The 22,880-nt window shown below is 38.5% G+C and overlaps 1 protein-coding gene across 1 annotated transcript in view; it reads left to right on the top strand.

Moving 5' to 3' along the window:
- The window catches only part of LOC121875547, a 42,636-nt gene extending 33,958 nt beyond the window's left edge, over positions 1–8,678 (top strand). The window contains exons 4-5 of the mRNA XM_042380128.1: positions 7,546–7,698; positions 8,559–8,678. Coding sequence (XP_042236062.1) covers positions 7,546–7,698; positions 8,559–8,678 — 273 coding nt within the window. The remainder of the gene's footprint in view (positions 1–7,545; positions 7,699–8,558) is intronic.
- The last annotated feature ends 14,202 nt before the right edge of the window (positions 8,679–22,880 follow it).

The raw sequence follows: 22,880 nt of genomic DNA, 5'->3' as shown, positions 1-22,880 counted from the left end.
TGTACAGTGACAGTATTATAACTACTGTACAGTGACAGTATTATAACTACTGCACAGTGACAGTATTATGACTACTGTACGGTGACAGTATTATAACTACTGTACAGTGACAGTATTATAACTACTGTACAGTGACAGTATTTTAACTAACTACTGTACAGTGACAGTATTATAACTAACTACTATAAAGTGACAGTATTATAACTAACTACTGTACAGTGACAGTATCATAACTACTACTGTACGGTGACAGTGTATAACTACTGTACAGTGACAGTATTATAACTACTGTACAGTGACAGTATTATAACTACTGTACAGTGACAGTATTATGACTACTGTACAGTGACAGTATTGACTACTGTACGGTGACAGTAGTATAACTACTGTACAGTGACAGTATTATAACTACTGTACAGTGACAGTATTATAACTACTCTACAGTGAAAGTATTTTGATCAATGTTGCGACAGAGCTATGACTACTGTACAGTATTATAACTACTGCACAGTGACAGTATTATAACTACTGCACAGTGACAGTATTATAACTACTGTACAGTGACAGTATTATAACTACTCTACAGTGAAAGTATTTTGACTACTGTACAGTGACAGTATTATGACTACTGTACGGTGACAGTATTATAACTACTGCACAGTGACAGTATTATGACTACTGTACAGTGACAGTATTATAACTACTGCACAGTGACAGTTTTATGACTACTGTACGGTGACAGTATTATAACTACTGTACAGTGACAGTATTATAACTACTGTACAGTGACAGTATTATGACTACTGTACAGTGACAGTATTATGACTACTGTACGGTGACAGTAGTATAACTACTGTACAGTGACAGTATTATAACTACTGTACAGTGACAGTATTATACCTACTCTACAGTGACAGTATTTTGACTACTATACAGTGACAGTATTATAACTACTGTACAGTGACAGTATTATAACTACTGTACAGTGACAGTATTATAACTACTGCACAGTGACAGTATTATGACTACTGTACGGTGACAGTATTATAACTACTGTACAGTGACAGTATTATAACTACTGTACAGTGACAGTATTATGACTACTGTACGGTGACAGTATTATAACTACTGTACAGTGACAGTATTATAACTACTGTACAGTGACAGTATTTTGACTACTGTACGGTGACAGTATTATAACTACTGTACAGTGACAGTATTATAACTACTGTACAGTGACAGTATTATGACTACTGTACGGTGACAGTATTATAACTACTGTACAGTGACAGTATTATAACTACTGCACAGTGACAGTATTATGACTACTGTACGGTGACAGTATTATAACTACTGTACAGTGACAGTATTATAACTACTGTACAGTGACAGTATTTTGACTACTGTACGGTGACAGTATTATAACTACTGTACAGTGATAGTATCATAACTACTGTACAGTGACAGTATTATAACTACTCTACAGTGACAGTATTATAACTACTCTTCAGTGACAGTATTATGACTACTGTAGAGTAACAGTATTATAACTAACTATTGTACAGTGAAAGTATTATAACTAACTAATGTACAGTTGACTGTATCATAACTACTGTGCAGTGACAGTATCATAACTAACTACTGTACAGTGACAGTATTATAACCTACTACTGTACAGTGACAGTATCATAACTAACTACTATACAATGACAGTATTATAACTAACTACTGTACAGTGACAGTATTATAACTACTGTACAGTGACAGTATTATAACTCCTGTACAGTGACAGTATTATAACTAACTACTGTACAGTGACAGTATTATAACTTACTACTGTACAGTGACAGTATTATAACTTTGCTACTGTACAGTGACAGTATTATAACTTACTACTGTACAGTGACAGTATTATAATTACTGTACAGTGACCGTATTATAACTAACTACTGTACAGTGACAGTATTATAACTTACTACTGTACAGTGACAGTATCATAACTAACTACTGTACAGTGACAGTATTATAACTACTGTACAGTGACAGTATTATAACTAACTACTGTACAGTGACAGTATTATAACTAACTACTGTACAGTGACAGTATTATAACTAACTAATGTACAATGACAGTATCATAACAAACTACTGTACAGTGACAGTATTATAACTAACTACTGTAGTGTGACAGTATTATAACTAACTACTGTACAGTGACAGTATTATAACTAACTACTGTACAGTGACAGTATCATAACTAACTACTGTACAGTGACAGTATTATAACTAACTACTGTACAGTGACAGTATTATAACTAACTACTGTACAGTGACAGTATCATAACAAACTACTGTACAGTGACAGTATTATAACTAACTAATGTACAGTGACAGTATTATAACTACTGTACAGTGACAGTATTATAACTAACTACTGTACAGTGACAGTATCATAACTAACTACTGTACAGTGACAGTATCATAATTTACTACTGTACAGTGACAGTATCATAACTAACTACTGTATAGTGACAGTATCATAACTAACTACTATACAGTGACAGTATTATAACTACTGTACAGTGACAGTATTATAACTAACTACTGTACAGTGACAGTATCATAACTAACTACTGTACAGTGACAGTATCATAACTAACTACTGTACAGTGACAGTATCATAACTAACTACTGTACAGTGACAGTATTATTACTACTGTACAGTGACAGTACTATTACTACTGTACAGTGACAGTACTATTACTACTGTACAGTGACAGTACTATTACTACTGTACAGTGACAGTATTATAAATAACTAATGTACATTAACAGTATCATAACTAACTACAGTACAGTGACAGTATCATATACTAACTGCAGTACAGTGACAGTATCGTAACTAACTGCAGTACAGTGACAGTATCATAACTAACTACTGTACAGTGACACTTATAACCAACTACTGTACAGTGACAGTATTATAACTAACTACTGTACAGTGACAGTATTATAACTAACTACTGTACAGTGATAGTATCATAACTAACTACTGTACAGTGACAGTATTATAACTAACTACTGTACAGTGACAGTATTATAAGTAACTACTGTACAGTGATAGTATCATAACTAAGTATTGTACAGTGAAAGTATCATAACTACTGTACAGTGACTATTATAACTAACTACTGTACAGTGACTGTATTATAACTACTGTACAGTGACTGTATTATAACTAACTACTGTATAGTGACAGTATTATAACTACTGTACAGTGACTGTATTATAACTAACTACTGTACAGTGACTGTATTATAACTATTGTATAGTGACAGTATTATAACTACTGTACAGTGACTGTATTATAACTAACTACTGTACAGTGACTGTATTATAACTAACTACTGTACAGTGACTGTATTATAACTAACTACTGTACTGTGACAGAATCATAACTAAGTACTGTACAGTGACAGTATCGTAACTAACTACTGTACAGTGACTGTATTATAACTAACTACTGTACAGTGACTGTATTATAACTAACTACTGTACAGTGACAGTATTATAACTAACTACTGTACTGTGACAGAATCATAACTAAGTACTGTACAGTGACAGTATCGTAACTAACTACTGTACAGTGACTGTATTATAACTACTGTATAGTGACAGTATTATAAATAACTAATGTACATTAACAGTATCATAACTAACTACAGTACAGTGACAGTATCATATACTAACTGCAGTACAGTGACAGTATCGTAACTAACTGCAGTACAGTGACAGTATCATAACTAACTACTGTACAGTGACACTTATAACCAACTACTGTACAGTGACAGTATTATAACTAACTACTGTACAGTGACAGTATTATAACTAACTACTGTACAGTGACAGATATAACTAACTACTGTACAGTGACAGTATTATAAGTAACTACTGTACAGTGATAGTATCATAACTAAGTATTGTACAGTGAAAGTATCATAACTACTGTACAGTGACTATTATAACTAACTACTGTACAGTGACTGTATTATAACTACTGTACAGTGACTGTATTATAACTAACTACTGTATAGTGACAGTATTATAACTACTGTACAGTGACTGTATTATAACTAACTACTGTACAGTGACTGTATTATAACTATTGTATAGTGACAGTATTATAACTACTGTACAGTGACTGTATTATAACTAACTACTGTACAGTGACTGTATTATAACTAACTACTGTACAGTGACTGTATTATAACTACTGTACAGTGACTGTATTATAACTAACTACTGTATAGTGACAGTATTATAACTACTGTACAGTGACTGTATTATAACTAACTACTGTACAGTGACAGTATCATAACTAACTACTGTACAGTGACTGTATTATAACTACTGTATAGTGACAGTATTATAAGTAACTAATGTACATTGACAGTATTATAACTAACTACAGTACAGTGACAGTATTATAGCTAACTACTGTACAGTGACAGTTTTATAACTAATATAAACTGACAGTATCATAAGTAACTACTGTACAGTGACAGTATCATAACTAACTATTGTACACTGTACAGGAACAGTATTATAACTAACTACTGTAGTGTGACAGTATTATAACTAACTAATGTTCAGTGACAGTATCATAAGTAATTTTGTACACTGTACAGGAACAGTATTATAACTAATTACTGTACAGTGACAGTATTATAACTAACTACTGTACTGTGACAGAATCATAACTAAGTACTGTACAGTGACAGTATCGTAACTAACTACTGTACAGTGACTGTATTATAACTAACTACTGTACAGTGATAGTATCATAACTAACTACTGTACAGTGACAGTATTATAACTAACTACTGTACAGTGACAGTATTATAAGTAACTACTGTACAGTGATAGTATCATAACTAACTACTGTACAGTGACAGTATTATAACTAACTACTGTACAGTGACAGTATTATAAGTAACTACTGTACAGTGATAGTATCATAACTAAGTATTGTACAGTGACAGTATCATAACTACTGTACAGTGACTGTATTATAACTAACTACTGTACAGTGACTGTATTATAACTACTGTACAGTGACTGTATTATAACTAACTACTGTATAGTGACAGTATTATAAATAACTAATGTACATTGACAGTATCATAACTAACTACAGTACAGTGATAGTATCATATACTAACTGCAGTACAGTGACAGTATCGTAACTAACTGCAGTACAGTGACAGTATCATAACTAACTACTGTACAGTGACAGTATTATAACTAACTACTGTACAGTGACAGTATTATAACTAACTACTGTACAGTGACAGTATTATAACTAACTACTGTACAGTGATAGTATCATAACTAACTACTGTACAGTGACAGTATTATAACTAACTACTGTACAGTGACAGTATTATAAGTAACTACTGTACAGTGATAGTATCATAACTAAGTATTGTACAGTGACAGTATCATAACTACTGTACAGTGACTGTATTATAACTAACTACTGTACAGTGACTGTATTATAACTACTGTACAGTGACTGTATTATAACTAACTACTGTATAGTGACAGTATTATAACTACTGTACAGTGACTGTATTATAACTAACTACTGTACAGTGACTGTATTATAACTATTGTATAGTGACAGTATTATAACTACTGTACAGTGACTGTATTATAACTAACTACTGTACAGTGACTGTATTATAACTAACTACTGTACAGTGACTGTATTATAACTACTGTACAGTGACTGTATTATAACTAACTACTGTATAGTGACAGTATTATAACTACTGTACAGTGACTGTATTATAACTAACTACTGTACAGTGACTGTATTATAACTACTGTATAGAGACAGTATTATAACTACTGTACAGTGACTGTATTATAACTAACTACTGTACAGTGACTGTATTATAACTAACTACTGTATAGTGACAGTATTATAACTACTGTACAGTGACTGTATTATAACTAACTACTGTACAGTGACTGTATTATAACTAACTACTGTACAGTGACTGTATTATAACTATCTACTGTACAGTGACTGTATTATAACTACTGTATAGTGACAGTATTATAACTAACTAATGTACATTGACAGTATTATAACTAACTGCTGTACAGTGACAGTATTATAACTAACTGCTGTACAGTGACAGTATTATAACTAACTACTGTACTGTGACAGAATCATAACTAAGTACTGTACAGTGACAGTATTATAACTAACTGCTGTACAGTGACAGTATCGTAACTAACTACTGTACAGTGACTGTATTATAACTAACTACTGTGCAGTGACTGTATTATAACTAACTACTGTATAGTGACAGTATTATAACTACTGTACAGTGACTGTATTATAACTAACTACTGTACAGTGACTGTATTATAACTACTGTATAGTGACAGTATTATAACTACTGTACAGTGACTGTATTATAACTAACTACTGTACAGTGACTGTATTATAACTAACTAATGTACAGTGACTGTATTATAACTACTGTATAGTGACAGTATTATAACTAACTAATGTACATTGACAGTATTATAACTAACTGCTGTACAGTGACAGTATTATAACTAACTGCTGTACAGTGACAGTATTATAACTAACTACTGTACTGTGACAGAATCATAACTAAGTACTGTACAGTGACAGTTATTATAACTAACTGCTGTACAGTGACAGTATCGTAACTAACTACTGTACAGTGACTGTATTATAACTATTGTATAGTGACATTATTATATGTAACTAATGTACATTGACAGTATTATAACTAACTACTGTACAGTGACAGTATCATAACAAACTACAGTACAGTGACAGTATTATAGCTAACTACTGTACAGTGACAGTATCATAACTAACTACAGTACAGTGACAGTATCATATACTAACTGCAGTACAGTGACAGTATCGTAACTAACTGCAGTACAGTGACAGTATCATAACTAACTACTGTACAGTGACACTTATAACTAACTACTGTACAGTGACAGTATTATAACTAACTACTGTACAGTGACAGTATTATAACTAACTACTGTACAGTGATAGTATCATAACTAACTACTGTACAGTGACAGTATTATAACTAACTACTGTACAGTGATAGTATCATAACTAACTACTGTACAGTGACAGTATTATAACTAACTACTGTACAGTGACAGTATTATAAGTAACTACTGTACAGTGACAGTATTATAACTAACTACTGTACAGTGACAGTATTATAAGTAACTACTGTACATTTACAGTATTATAACTAACTACTGTACAGTGACAGTATTATAAGTAACTACTGTACATTGACAGTATTATAACTATCTACTGTACATTGACAGTCTTGAACCAGTAGGCCAGTGAGGTAAGTTGCTTAATGAGTCAGATAGAGGGAGAGGTTTTTCACATGTTAATGAAGCAAGATGGTTAAATGGCCACCTGTGATTACCTTGTTTACATAAAAAATGGTCATTATTGCAGACGTCGGTGTGTGAAGTACCAGGCGGGAACCACGTGGTGCTATGCTGCTCGGACACTATGACACTAACAGTCAAGCTCTACTTCAATGGCCTAGTTACTGCCAATGTTGAATACTACACAGATCAAGTTAATGAGCACAAAATTGTTAATGATGTAAGTACAGTACTATGATCAACTGTTATGTACTGTACTGTTTTGGTAGATTCAGTACAGTACAGGGTTATGAATATTAAACAGGATACAGTATTGCTGATGTAGAAGTAATGTATTTTATATCTAAGAGTCTAGTTATTGTTCATCCTCAGATGTTATTGGGTGCCAGATCAATCTTCTATTGAAGGTTAGAATGATATTCACATGTGTAAGATATTAAACTTGGAGAGTTTACTTCTTGTGGTGGTATAACACAACATCATTGTTGTTCACTGTAGACTGGGAGAAAAGGAAACGTACACACACAGTAAGACCTTGATAAATCTGACTTCAATATATTGTCATTTGCTTTTTTCGGACTCTATGAGGTGTTGTGGACCGCTCCTCTGTTCACCAGGAAAATTGTCTGGAAAATCCAACATCAGTCCAGACGGTTTGTGTATTAGCCCCTATCAAACAGACCGCATTACTTATATAAATGTGGGCTACATACATTTTATCACCCACTGTAACTAGACTATGAGCAGTGAGTAGTCATAACTGTATATGTGACAGTGTTTTTCTACTGTCCTCTCCCGTACCTTGAATGCGTGGGTCAGCAGTAAGTACACAGCACCTGTCCAGTCGTTCTCAGTCTCTCACCCACTGCAAACGTGTGGTCACAGAGCTCGTTACACGTACTCTCTTTTTTTTTGTTAATGCTCACATCTCATAGTGTTAATTACAGTAATATCATAACTGTTTGTGCAGTATGTTGTTTATTTTCTTGATAAATGGAGAAAAGACCATTTGTGTTTAAAAACTTAACCCATAAACATTTAATTATGTTACTTCTAGTGTAGCTTTAATACTGGTGCTAGAGGATCTTCATCGGTGATTACAACAGGAAAATAGAAGATAACGAATATGCGGTTGAACGTCTGTGCATGAGTTCGTGTGGCACGTGTCTCACTGGCTCGGACTCTCAGCCTCAGTTCTAGTCCTGCCTTCATATGTATAGTATCAGTGTGCCACACCTCACTACCTACACTCATTTATGTGAACTTTTTTTGTAGAGTTTCTAGTACAGTATCTTTATGAAAAGAACAACACTTGCTTACTGAATACTGTACAATGGTCTAATCAAATTTGCTGTAGGCCTAACGAGAGCTAAGACACTGTGTATGTAAGCGGGTGGGGGTGGGGTTGTGGTGGCCTGATCAGGGGTTGTCGCATTCGTCAAATTTATTTATTTATTGTAGGTGACACAGAGACATGGTAGGTGACACACAGGCATGGTAGGTGACACAGAGGCATGGTAGGTAACACAGAGACATGGTAGGTGACACAGAGGTATGGTAGGTGACAGAGACATGGCAGGTACACAGGCATGGTAGGTAGACAGAGGCATGGTGGGTGACACAGAGACATGGTAGGTGACACACAGGGCAAGGTGACACAGAGGCATGGTGGGTGACACAGAGACATGGTGGGTGACACAGAGACATGGTGGGTGACACACAGGCATGTGGGACACAGGCATGGTGGGTGACACAGAGACATGGCGGGTGACAACAGGCATGGCGGGTGACACAGAGGCATGGTAGTGACACAGAGACATGGTAGGTGACACAGAGGCATGGTAGGTGACACAGAGACATGGTAGGTGACACAGAGACATGGTAGGTGACACAGGACATGGTGGGTGACACACAGGCATGGTAGGTGACACAGGAGACATGGTAGGTGACAGAGGGGTGACACAGAGCATGGTAGGTGACACAGGCATGGTGGGTGACACAGACAGGCATGGTAGGTGACACAGAGGCATGGTAGGTGACACAGAGGACATGGTGGGTGACACAGAGACATGGTAGGGTGACACAGAGGCATGGTAGGGTGACACAGAGGCATGGTGGGTGACACAAGGCATGGTGACACAGAGGACATGGTAGGGTGACACAGAGGCATGGTAGGTGACACAGGGCATAGTAGGTGAGCAGACATGGTAGGTGACAGGCATGGTAGGTGACACAGAGATATGGTGACCGAGTAGGGGAAGGGGTAGGGTGACACAGAGTTATGGTGGGTACAGAGGCATGGTGGGTGACACAGGTGGTGGTGGGTGACAGGGCATGGTGGGTGACAGGGGCATGGTGGTGACAGAGATGGTGGTGGGTGACACAGGCATGGTGGGTGACCCTGAGACATGGTGGGTGACACAGAGGACATGGTGGGTGACACAGAGACATGGTGGGTGACATGGGCATGTGGGTGACACAGGCATGGTGGGTGACACAACAGGGCAGTGGGTGACACAGGACATGGTGGGTGAGCCACAGGGCATGGTGGGTGACCTGGGGCATGGTAGGTGACACAGAGGCATGGTGGGTGACGCACAGGACATGGTGGGTGACACAGAGGCATGGGTGACCACAGGGCATGTCAGGTGACATAGAGACATGGTAGGTGACACAGGCATGGTGGTGACACAGAGGTATGGTGGGTGACACAGAGGTATGGTGGGTGACTCATGGGAATGGTAGGTGATGCAGGGAATGGTGGGTGATGGAGGTATGGTGGGTGATGCAGTGGTATGGTATGTGACACAGGTATGGTGGGTGACAGAGATATGGTGGGTGACATGGGGTGTGGTGGGTGACAGTGGGTGGTGAGGGTGACACAGTGGTGTGGTGGGTGACACAGTGGCATGGTGGGTGACATGGGCATGGTGGGGTGACACTGAGGCATGGTGGGTGACACAGGCATGGTGAGGCACAGAGGCATGGTGGGTGACAGAGGTATGGTAGGTGACACAGGCATTGGTGATGCAGGGCATGGTAGGTGACAGTGGAATGGTAGGTGATGGAAGGCATGGTGGGTGACAGGGCATGGTGGGTGACACAGGTATAGTGGGTGACAGCAGTGGCATGGTGGGTGACAGAGGCATGGTGGGTGACACAGAGGCATGGTAGGTGACACAGGGGTATGTGGGTGACACAGGATTATGGTAGGTGACACAGAGGCATGGTGGGTGACACAGAGGTATGGTAGGTGATACAGGGGTATGGTAGGTGACACAGAGTGGTATGGTGGGTGACTGGTATGGTAGGTGACACAGTGGTATGGTAGGTGACACAGGTATGGTAGGTGACTGGGTATGATGTTGACACAGAGGTATGGTAGGTGACAGAGGTATGGTAGGTGACCTGGGTATGGTAGGTGACACAGAGGTATGGTAGGTGACACAGGTGTGGTGGGTGACACAGAGGTATGGTAGGTGACAGGTATGGTGGGTGACACAGGTATGGTGGGTGACACAGGTGTGGTGGGTGTTGGTATGGGTGACACAGGTGTGGTAGGTGACACAGGTGTGATGGGTGTGCAAGGTATGGTAGGTGACACAGGTATGGTAGGTGACACAGGTATGTGTTGACACAGAGGTATGGTAGGTGACACAGTGGTATGGTAGGTGACTGGGTATGATGGGTGACAAGAAGTATGGTGGGTGACATTATGGTAGGTGACACAGAGGTGATGCGGAGTGGTAGGTGACACAGGTATGGTAGGTGACACAGGTATGGTGGGTGGTGGGTATGGGTGATTGACCAGTTATGGTAGGTGACACAGAGGTATGGTGGGTGACACAGAGGGTATGGTAGGTGACAAGAGTGTAGTGGGTGACACAGAGGTATGGTGGGTGACACAGGTATGGTAGGTGACACAGGGGTATGGTAGGTGACAGAGGTGTAGTGGAGTGACACAGAGGTATGTGGGTGAAGATTTGTTGACACAGGTATGGTAGGTGACACAGGTTGGGATGACACAGGGTATGGTGGGTGACACAGAGGGTATGGTGGGTGGCTAGACATGATGGGGTGACACAGAGGTATGGTGGGTGACACAGAGGTATGGTAGGTGACACAGAGGTATGGTGGGTGACACAGGTATGGTAGGTGACACAGGGTATGGTAGGTGACACAGGTATGGTGGTGACGGGGTATGGTGGGTGACCTGGGTATGGTAGGTGACACAGGTATGGTGGGTGACAGGGTATGGTGGGTGACACAGTGGTATGGTGGGTGACACAGGTGTGGTGGGTGAGCAGGATTATGGTGGGTGACACAGTGGTAGTGGGTGACACAGGTATGGTGGGTGACACAGGGTATGGTAGGTGACACAGTGGTATGGTGGGTGACCTGGGAAGACATGGTAGGTGACCAGGGTATGATGTGGCATGGGGGTATGTGTTTACACAGTGGTATGGTAGGTGACACAGGTATGGTGGGTGACCAGGGGTATGGTGGTGACACAGAGGGTATGGTGGGTGACACAGTTGTATGGGTGACACAGGGTATGATGGGTGACAGGAGGTATGGTAGGTGACACAGGTATGATGAGGTGACACGGGTATGGTAGGTGACACAGGTGAATGGTGGTGACAGGTATGGTAGGTGACACAGGTATGATATTTACACAGAGTATGGTGGGTGACACAGTGGTATGGTGGGTGACACAGGTATGATGGGTGACACAGAGGAGGTTTGACAGAGGTATGGTAGGTGACACAGAGGTATGGTAGGTGACACAGGTATGATAGGTGACACAGAGGTATGGTAGGTGACACAGGTATGATAGGTGACACAGAGGTATGGTAGGTGATGCAGGGTAATGGTGTAAGGGGCGGACTTTTTCTTTTTATTCTATCCTTCAGATTTATTTTATTTCATATATTTCTTCTCTTTTATTTTATTCTTTCTTATGTACTTATTTACTTATTTTCTTGCTCATATCTATCTTTTATATTAATCTTTTCTGGTGTACATAGTTTAATTATTTCATATGCTGTGACTTTCTTTCTACAGTATATGTATACAGTATATCTTATATTTCTTTGCTTATATTTTCCAAGTCAATATTCTTTTCTTTACTTTATTTCTTCTTTCATATATATTATTGTATTTTCTGAATTTTATGTCCTTACTTTCTCTCAATTATATCCTGTTTTAGTTATATTCTAAACCATGGATTAGTCTGGGAAACCATGCCATTATTATTATAACAATTATTATATTTACAACGGTAGCCTGCCACCACCCAGACTTTTATTAGAATATAACATATCTTTCTGAACTGTTAGGTAGCGTGCTAGTGAGCTTCTTGGCACGTGAGTTACAAAGTTATTTTCTGAGAACCAACGGGTAGCAGGGATAGAGCGGTGATACTCGTAGTTTACTAATTTAATATTTATTAGCATATGGATTGAGCAAGATGTTAATTAAGTACACTCAGACAAGACTGGACCACTTAGGTCTTACTTTTACATAGCAAAATAGATCTTCAATTCTTGATTACAACATTACACACTCATTATATTACTTCATTGTCAATACAGATGATTATATAACACTTGACAAGATCCAAAATTAAGATATTATTAAACACATCAAGTTAGTTTGGAATGAACAACATGACACTTTAACTAGACTCAGTGGTAGTACACCTGGTTGGTGGACTCAACCCCTATGCCAACGTTACCACTGGTAATACCAACATTCATGGGTTCAATACTCAACCTGGGATAACTATATTTCTGCTAATTATCCCCAATCATAGATATCAATACTGCTCAATACATATAGCCAAGATAAATGGACCGGACAAGACTGCGTCCCTTAGTGGCGGGATTTGTTTTCACAAACCGCCGAAACTCACTGGCAAGGCGCGGGGGGTTAGACTCGGTGCAGTGTCTCTGCACGGTGTTCCCTGGGTAATCTTGTCCTCGGATTCTAATCTCGCCATATTAAAGACATCCTTCAAGAACCATCTTGCCCATAGGCGGCTACCGAACCTCAGTAGTGGTGCCAACACACACAGTGCCTGAGATAATGATGGATAAGCGTCACTGGTGTGACGCTCCCCTGTGCATGAGCTTATACAGTTGGTCCTCACATTACGCGGTTAATGTAACCCGGAGGGTCCCGCGGAAAGTGAGGAACGCGTAAAGTGAACAACATAACATATGGGATTAATTGAAATGGAGTCGAGGCTGATCCACAAAACTCCACTTTTGACGACACGCTTATGTTGTAGTAAATTTTATCTTAACTTTATGATGGTATGAAAAAACAAGTAATAGAAGGAGTTAGGTTAGGAAAGATAAAAGGTTAACATAGGAAAAATAAAGAATAGGTTAAAAACCTTAAAAATTTGGTGTAACACTACGGTAGTAGAAGAGATGGAATTAGGCATCACGAGGGGATGGAGGCTGGATTTCTCGAGGCAGGGGCGGGTGCTGGCAGCCTGGGTGAATCACCATTACTGGGTGAATCTCATCACTGTCACCCCCACAGTTGTCAGGGCTTCCTGACAAATCCTCAAGTCAACTTCTGTCACTATCACTGGCTTGGGCTGGCTGTGGTGGGTTGGGGTGAAGAAATCTGTTATGCTTTGGCGGCTGGGCGTTGATATTTGTGTTGATACACCTTGATGTCTGGCTCCATAGCCTGCACCAGCGGTTATGGAGAAGACTTCATAAGCGGTCATCGTCATTGTTGCGGGAAAGGAAAAGGACTTCATCTTCTCTACACACTCCGCAACATAATATCACTATGACTTAAATTATGGGTAGCCGGAGACTGGCGCACCTTCTTCCTCCTCTTCACTGACGTGTTGTTCTTCCATCATCTGCGTCGGCAGTCATAAGGATCTCTGATCACCTCCAGGATAATCGTTTGGTGGTCTCGGAAGCCTGGAACTGTAACAATCTCGCAGCTTCTAGCAAGGTCCCTGCTACTGCAACAGTCTGTGAACCTCACCTGGTCACGATTGACTCCTCCACTCACCTGGTATTCCAGAAGCAATACATGTCTCCATGCGTGACCCAATTGTAGCAATGAACTAGCTGATCCCATGACTCACCAAAAGTCTAGCTTTCTTGATGTTAATACTCTCAGAATTGTTTGAACAGTGTTTTGTAATGCCAACTGTTGATCTCATCTTCTTAGCTCTTTTCTCTAGGTGGTGGTGTCACTCCAGGTTGCGCCAACTCTTCCCTAGTGTTGGTGTAGTGTTCAGGAGTTTGAATTTTTTTAAGTAGAGAATGCAGCTTTTACATTACAGATTAACTCTTGGTCCATGGGCTGTAATATAGGCGTAGTGTTAGGGGAGAAGAAGACCACTTTTCGTTGGGGTGTGATCTAACAGTAAGGCAGTGTCCTAGTGCGTTGTCCAGCAACAACAAAATAAATGGGACATTCTGTTTGCTCACAGAATTTCTTTATCGAGGGAACAAAACAGTCATCAAACCAGGAGAGGGACAATGTAGAGAACATCCATGCCCTTCACGTTAACAGTCAGCCAGTGGACATTTAACGAAAGGTCATGTCCATGTTTTTTTGTAAGCGTCGGCTTCGTGCTGTGTGGATCACCGATAGCAGGCTTACAGGTACGGAGGCATTGGTGGCAAACAGAATGATGCGTTCCTTCTCATTTTCGACCCCGAATCCTGCTGGCATTCTTCACAATGTAGGACTTGGAAGGTAGTTTTTCTCCAGAAAGACCAGATTCGTCCATGATAAACACCCGCAATCGTCACTGTACTGTCCTTCCTCCATAATCTCCGTAAAAGCGGAGAAATTCCCGAACGCAGCTTACGATCGCTTTTCGCTTCTTCACCACCAATGTTTATATTGGTGATCTTGTTCGGATCTTAAACCTCTGTAACCACCCAGAAGCATTAAAGGTTTGGGCTCTGTAATTCCCCATCTTTAATTACCTGCCATGTACAGTTCACGTCGTAGTCCTTCTAGGCGGCGATAATAAACCGCCATATTCCACGTCGGCGCCTGGCGCTGCAGTACCTCTAAGTAATTTTTCTGTCTTGAGAAGCACCTGGTTGTGAAAATACTTGATCGCCAGGCACCTGCAGACTTTGTGATTTTCGCCATGCTCTTTGATCTTGGCTGCATCCTTCTTGTTCGTGCTGGTCGTAGATTCATTGGCCGCCATGCTGGTAGCGAGATCAACTTGCGTGTTCCTTTCTCCAAATCTTGGAGCCAATTTGGTACTTCACCTCGTAACAGGAAGCGTCGTGTCTTCTTTGGCTTAGTGCGCTGGGTCCGTTAAGGAAAGGTTTTTCTCTGGGGGTGGTGGTCGGCGGAGACCATTTAGCGGAACAATGGATGCTGGCGTTAACACGAATTGGCCTTGAGGATGAAACTGCTTCGGCGGCTAGGTCAAGCGTCGTCTTTCCTCCTCCTCCCTCCCGGGGTGAATACGTCATAATACTTTACGTAGTATTTGGCCTGGCAGCAGAGGAGGGTATTGGGGATGCATGGCAATCACAGGTCGTAAGTCATATGGCGCGTCGGTGATAACATAACGGGCACACTGCGCCAACGCTTACGCGCCGCTTGCCCAGCGGAGGAGGAGGCAGGCAGGCGGGTGGCGTGGGAAAATCTCATGGCGTCGCGCTGACACTCTCCGGCGTAATGGGCGTTAGCGACAGCGGGTATGAGAATACTAGGTTCTGGCAAGGCACTGGATTAGCAGATTTGGCTGGAATGGGGACACGGCAATGTGAGGGGCTAACTGGCAACTCAGGCCTTTGCGGAACACATGCCAGAAAGGCTAATCACGCAATGACAGAAATTACATTCAACTCAGTTGCTGTACATTTAACTATGACACCCAATTGCCACTGGTCATGCGAATTTCCTATGTCTATTCATATAATCTAATCAGAGATTGAGGTTGCCAGGAAAAAGTGGAGTTACACACGTTGTTAACATTAGCTTTACAAAGTCAACCAGCAGCGGAGGAACCCCAGTCAGAGGAGGCAGCCGCAGAGTCTCAGTGACTCGCCACCCTCCTCCTCCGATCCCACCATCCTCCTCCTTCGCTCCACTACCCACCACACACTTGCTCTACCACCCCCGCCCATCAGTGAGTACTAATACAAACTTAGTACTGTAGTTCTATGTACTATTCTCTATAGAAATGGCAATGATTTTCTGTATACAGTATGTGACTTTTTCATGAGGCAAAGGGAGGCTGGGGAAAGTAACTCCAGTATTTTATCTATTTCTTATGGGAAAAATTGATCTGCTTAATGTTGTTTCATATAACGTCGCGTTTTCAGGAGCGTAACCCCGACGTTAAACGAGGACTTACTGTAGTATGCATATGAAGGCAGGGCTAGAACTGAGACTGAGAGTCCGAGTTTGTGAGACACGTGTCACATGAACTCATGCACGGACATTCAACCGCATATATGAACACACACACCGTCTGAACAGATGCTGGATTTTCCAGATTATTTTTTTTTCAGGTGAATATAGGAGTGGTGAGCACCTCAGAGAATCCGAAAAAATGAATCAAGACATATTGAAATCCAACTTATTGAGGTTTATGGAGCAAGTATGTCAATGGAAAGCAATGTATTGTACAGTATATCAAATGTCTTTACACACAAAATCAAACAAACTGGGGAAGTTAAGTAGAGGGGCCCCCAAGTTCGTGGGTTTTTTTACGTGGTCCTCTATTATTCGTGGATGGCACCCTGGATGTACCCAAGAATGTCTGCGGGTAGTTTTAAAATTGCCATCATTCTTGTGGTTGGGACAGGGAGCCATCTGTTCTAGAGACAGTAATTTCCTTTACCTGTACACCCACCTCTCATTTTACGTGGGGGGAGGGGGTACGTTTTTAAAATCACAGCATAATACAAAAATGCTTAAATTAAAATAAATATTTTTCCCATAAAAATACATGTAAATGGTACGGGTTAGGGGAAGAACCATGTAACTGTCATAATAAATATTCTTTTACCTTACTCATTAATAAAGAAAAACAATGGTAGATACATCTTAAATAACACTTACATTGACGACTTCTGCTTGACAAAGGTGGTGTAGGGGAGGGTTGAGGAGGGAGGTTATAGAGGTGAGGGTACGGGCCAGTTGGTGGGAGGAGGGGGGTGAGGTGAGGTATTGACCAGCCGGCAGGGACATTACCCAGTGCGTTGTTATCAGTCATACAGAAGGAGTAAAGTTTTTATCTTATAAAATGTCAGTGAATTGATTTGTAAGAATATAACTTACATTGCTGGAATCCTTGTAAGATAGAGATTAATTTGAATATAAACATGCGATAGTTTGCACTAGATATAAAAAGAATAGTAATTATTTAGTGCATTTGAGTACAGTTGTACCCCACTTAACGCGGTCAATTGAACCCAGAGGGTCCCGCGTTAAGTGAAATCCGCGTTAAGTGAACAACAGAACATATGGGATTAATTCCAATAGAAACCGGCCCGACCCCCAAACTCCACTTTTTGAAGGCACATACCTATGTTGTAGTAAAAATAACATCTTAATTTTATGATGGTACATGCACACAATTAATACTTAAGAGAAATAGAGAAATACAGTCGCCAAGTTAATGTCCATTCAAATAATGGACTCAACTCCCTCCCCCTCTTCTCACACTACACTCACTGGCTCTTCCCTCTCAGAGAAATTTTTTGGGGAAAACCACTAAATTTTAATAAATAATACCTCAAACTAAAGTTAGGATAATACAATTGACATTGCTGGATTCCTTGTAAGACCAGGAATATTTTGAATATAAATGTCATATATTTTGCACAAAAGATAACATAGTTACCTAGAGAAAAATTTTTATCTAAAAATTGTATGTTTAATGCAAAATATATGATGTTTATATTCAAAATGATCACCAAATTATAAGAATTCCAGCAATGTAAATTATATTCTGACCGGGTAATTTGTATGAATTTTATGAGCTAAAACAAATATCTTCAGTTAATAAAAAAAAAAATAATTCTTCACAGGGTAACAGATGGTCGGTCGGTCCCTCCCTCCCCCCCACCCCCCACCAACCGTCCCAAGGAGATGTGTGGGATAACCACTAAATTTTAATAAATAATACCTCAAACTGAAGTTAGGATAATATAATTGACATTGCTGGATTCCTTGTAAGACCAGGAATATTTTGAATATAAATGTCATATATTTTGCACAAAAGATAACATTGTTACTCTGAGAAAAATTTTTATCTAAAATTTGTATGTCTAATGCAAAATATATGATGTTTATATTCAAAATGATCACCAAATTATAAGAATTCCAGCAATGTAAATTATATTCTGGCCGGGTAATTTGTATGAATTTTATGAGCTAAAACAGGCAGTCAGGCAGGGTGGCGGGTGGGGCAAATGTAAAAATAGCGTCTCGAGCCGGACACTCACCGCGTATATGTGGAAAAAATCCGTGTTAAGTGAAAGTTCAGCTCTGGCGAGGCACCGCGTATATGATAAAACGCGTTAAGTGAAACCGCGTTAGGCGGGGTAATACTGTACAGTACTACAGGTTTGCCCTTAAGGACAATTATTTCTTTTAGTTTACTCACACTATGTATTTAGGATAGTGTGTGCATGTAAATGAGTGAAAATAAATGAAGAAAGTTTTGTATATCTACCCAAAAATACAAGTTTAAAATTTTGTACTTAAATGTACTACACCAGTGATTCTCAAACTGGGGTCCGCAAAAAGTTTTTGAGAAATAGTGTGTTTAACGTTTGTAAGAGATTTGGTGATTCCAATTCGCAGGATATTTTGGATTTGGGTTGAAATGAACAAATGCTTTGGACTATGATTTATTCTTTGATTATTGACAATATTTGTATGTGTCATGGTATATATGGGGTCCTTGGTTGAAAAAAGTTTGAGAACCCCTGCACTACACTATAGGACTAAGATTTTTATCTCTTGTGAAAAATATATGATGTATATATTCAAATTATTCGCTGTCTTGCAAGGAATCCAGCAATGTAAATAATATTACTGCTGAGAGACAACTGACGCCTTACACCTGCTTGGGTCAAGCTTTGGCCGTCTTGGGTGTGTGCGTGCGTGTGTGTGCGTGCGTGCTGATAACCACAAGGAAAGAAGAAAACACGAAGTTCCCAAGCGCTTTCGTGTAATTCACATTTTCGGGGGTGAGTACAGACTAAGGAGAAGTACAAAACAAGGTGTATATATACAGAGGAGGGTGAGATCAGGTCCACAATGGTCAGGTAGTAGGTAATGACCCTACTAATCTTTAAATAGCACTGCAACGGTCAGTAGTCAGGTGCTATTTAAAGATTAGTAGGGTCATTACCTAATACCTGACCATTGTGGACCTGATCTCACCCTCCTCTGTATATATACACCTTGTTTTGTACTTCTCCTTAGTCTGTACTCACCCCCGAAGATGTAAATTACATGAAAGCGCTTGGGAACTTCGTGTTTTCTTCTTTCCTTGTGGTTATCAGCATATACCTAGATCACGTGCACCTACAGTGATTTACTTAATATATAGTATAGGTATATATATATATATATATATATATATATATATATATATATATATATATATATATATATATATATATATATATATATATATAGTTATATATATATATATATATATATATATATATATATATATATATATATATATTATATATATATATATATATATATATATATATATATATTATATATATATATAGTATATATTATATATATATATATATATATATATATATATATATATATATATATATATATATATATATATATATATATATATATATATATATATGCGTAACTGTAGGTGCACATGATCCAGGTGTATGCTGATAACTACAGTAGAAGTCCAAAAATCCGGACTGCTTGGGGATTGGGTCGCTCCGGATTCTCAGGCAGTACTTTTAAAATTCAAAATTAAAGATGAATAAAGAAGAGATGAACAGGTACATTTTGATAGTTTATTCATTAGCAAATATAGCATGCTTCATTTATCAAAACGAGCAGTTTTAATGAAAAAGCTGTGAATTCTAGAATTTTATTCTTTGCCTTTTTTTTATGTCATAAATTGTAGACTTTCCAATGTCATATGTTTCCATTAGAACAGTATTGCTCACACCACGTTCTAGTTTCTTAATTATTTCGAGTTTGTCACTCAATTTCAACGTGTTCTTCTTTCTCTTCACACAACGAAGTTTATCTACTTTAGGAGCCATAATTATGGGCTTGTACAATACTCTGTAAATGGAAAGAGTAGGACTCAAAATATTGTTATATTACAATGGTATTCTATTCATACTGTGCTTGATATAATGCATTCACGGAAATGTAATATTTTTGCTTAAATGACGTACGTATTACAGTGGAAAGTGGGATAAAATCGTGACGAAAACAATGACTTTCGCTTTCTTTCGTTCAAAAGATGTTACCGTAATCGCTTTTCGAATGGTTTTCAGTTAAAAAACAGTCGTATTACAATAATATTCTATCCTAATTGACTTGAATAAATACTACGATACCATATTTCTGAATATTTTCATTAAAATCCATCAAAATCATTTTCCTTGTCATCGTCTGCAGCACCAAACAGCTTCTCCCAGTCCTCTCCTTTAACAGGGCTAGAGGGTACGTGTTTTTCGAATCGTTTTCAGTTAAAAAACTATTACATCACACGTATATTTTACCTAAACTGTGCCTGAATGAATATATTCTCGGAAATAAATAGTAGTTTTGCTGAAACGTGATGTATTTCAATGTAAAATAGGATAAAATACATGACGAAAACAAAAGACTTTACCTAAGCTTCTCATGTTCTTAAGATGTTACTCGTTTTTTTAATAGTTTTCTGTTAAAATTCTGTTATATTACAATGATATTCTATTCATACTGTGCTTGATATACAGTGGTCCCTCGGTTAACGAGCGCCTCGGTTAACGAGATTTCGGTTAACAAGTTACCTCCCATAAGATTCTTAAATTCGGTTAACGAGCAACCCCTCGTTTAACGAGTTTCTTACGAGCCGACCTCAACAAGTTTTGGCTTGCACTGGGCGGTCAACTAGCTGTAGTATTAGTCCGCCAATACATTAATCGGTTCTAGGGCTTAAATTCCTTACTATTTTAGTATATATCAAGAAGTTTATACTATTCAATAATTTTAAAAGTTTAATATTAAATTTTTTAGTCATTTTAACAATTATTGAACATAAGTGAAGGTAAAGTGACTAGTTTTATGCGCGGCATCCAGCCTCTTAACACAGCAAACAGGCGTTAGTCTCTCTCTGTTTTCACTGGAGGTAACATCTTGCTTGAGACTCTCTTCAACTAAATGCTTTTTTCTGTGTTTCCAAGCAAATTATTGGTCATTTTGAAATTTATTTTACATATTGACAATGTATAGTGCAGTGCAGTGTAATACAAATTACCCGGCCAGAATATAATTTACATTGCTGGAATTCTTACAATATGATGATCATTTTGAATATAAACATCATGGATTTTGCATTAGACATACAAATTTTAGATCTAACGTAATAATTTGGTTTACACAAAGCAAATATTTTATCTTTTGTGCAAAATATATGACGTTTACATTCAAAATATTCCCTGACCTGCAAGGAATCCAGAAATGTCAATTATATTATCCTAACTTTAGTCTGAGGTATTATTTATTACTAAACGTTAAAATCTAGTGTTTCACCCAATCATTTCTCAGAGAGGTAGGGGCCAGTGAGCTGGGAAGAGTGGGGGGGGATTTGAGTCCATTATTTGAATGGACATTAACCTGGCGACTGTATTTCTCTTAAATATTAATTGTGTGAGCATACCATCATAAAATTTAGATGTTATTTTTACTACAACATAGGTATTGTGTCGGAAAAAGTGGAGTTTGGGGGTCGGGCCAGTCTCTATTGGAATTAATCCCATATGTTCTGTTGTTCACTTAAAGTGGTTTTCACTTTCCGCGGTACCCTGTGGGTTCAATTGACTGCGTAAATCGTAAATCAGGGTACTACTGTATATATATATATATATATATATATATATATATATATATATATATATATATATATATATATATATATATATATATATATATATATATATATATATATATATATATATATATATATATATATATATTTATATACATACATACATACATACATACATACATACATACATACATACATACATACATACATACATACATATATATATATATATATATATATATATATATATATGTAACGGTTCGAATTCTGGACTTTAATTTCTCACTTGACTTGGGGTTTATTAAAATTTAATAGATGGTAAAGGCAGTGGG

Source organism: Homarus americanus, unplaced genomic scaffold (genome assembly GCF_018991925.1).
Source record: "Homarus americanus isolate GMGI-L3 unplaced genomic scaffold, GMGI_Hamer_2.0 scaffold7063, whole genome shotgun sequence".
NCBI lineage: Eukaryota > Metazoa > Arthropoda > Malacostraca > Decapoda > Nephropidae > Homarus > Homarus americanus.
The sequence above is the reverse complement of the archived record's forward strand: the minus strand, read 5'-3'. Positions and strand labels throughout refer to the sequence as shown.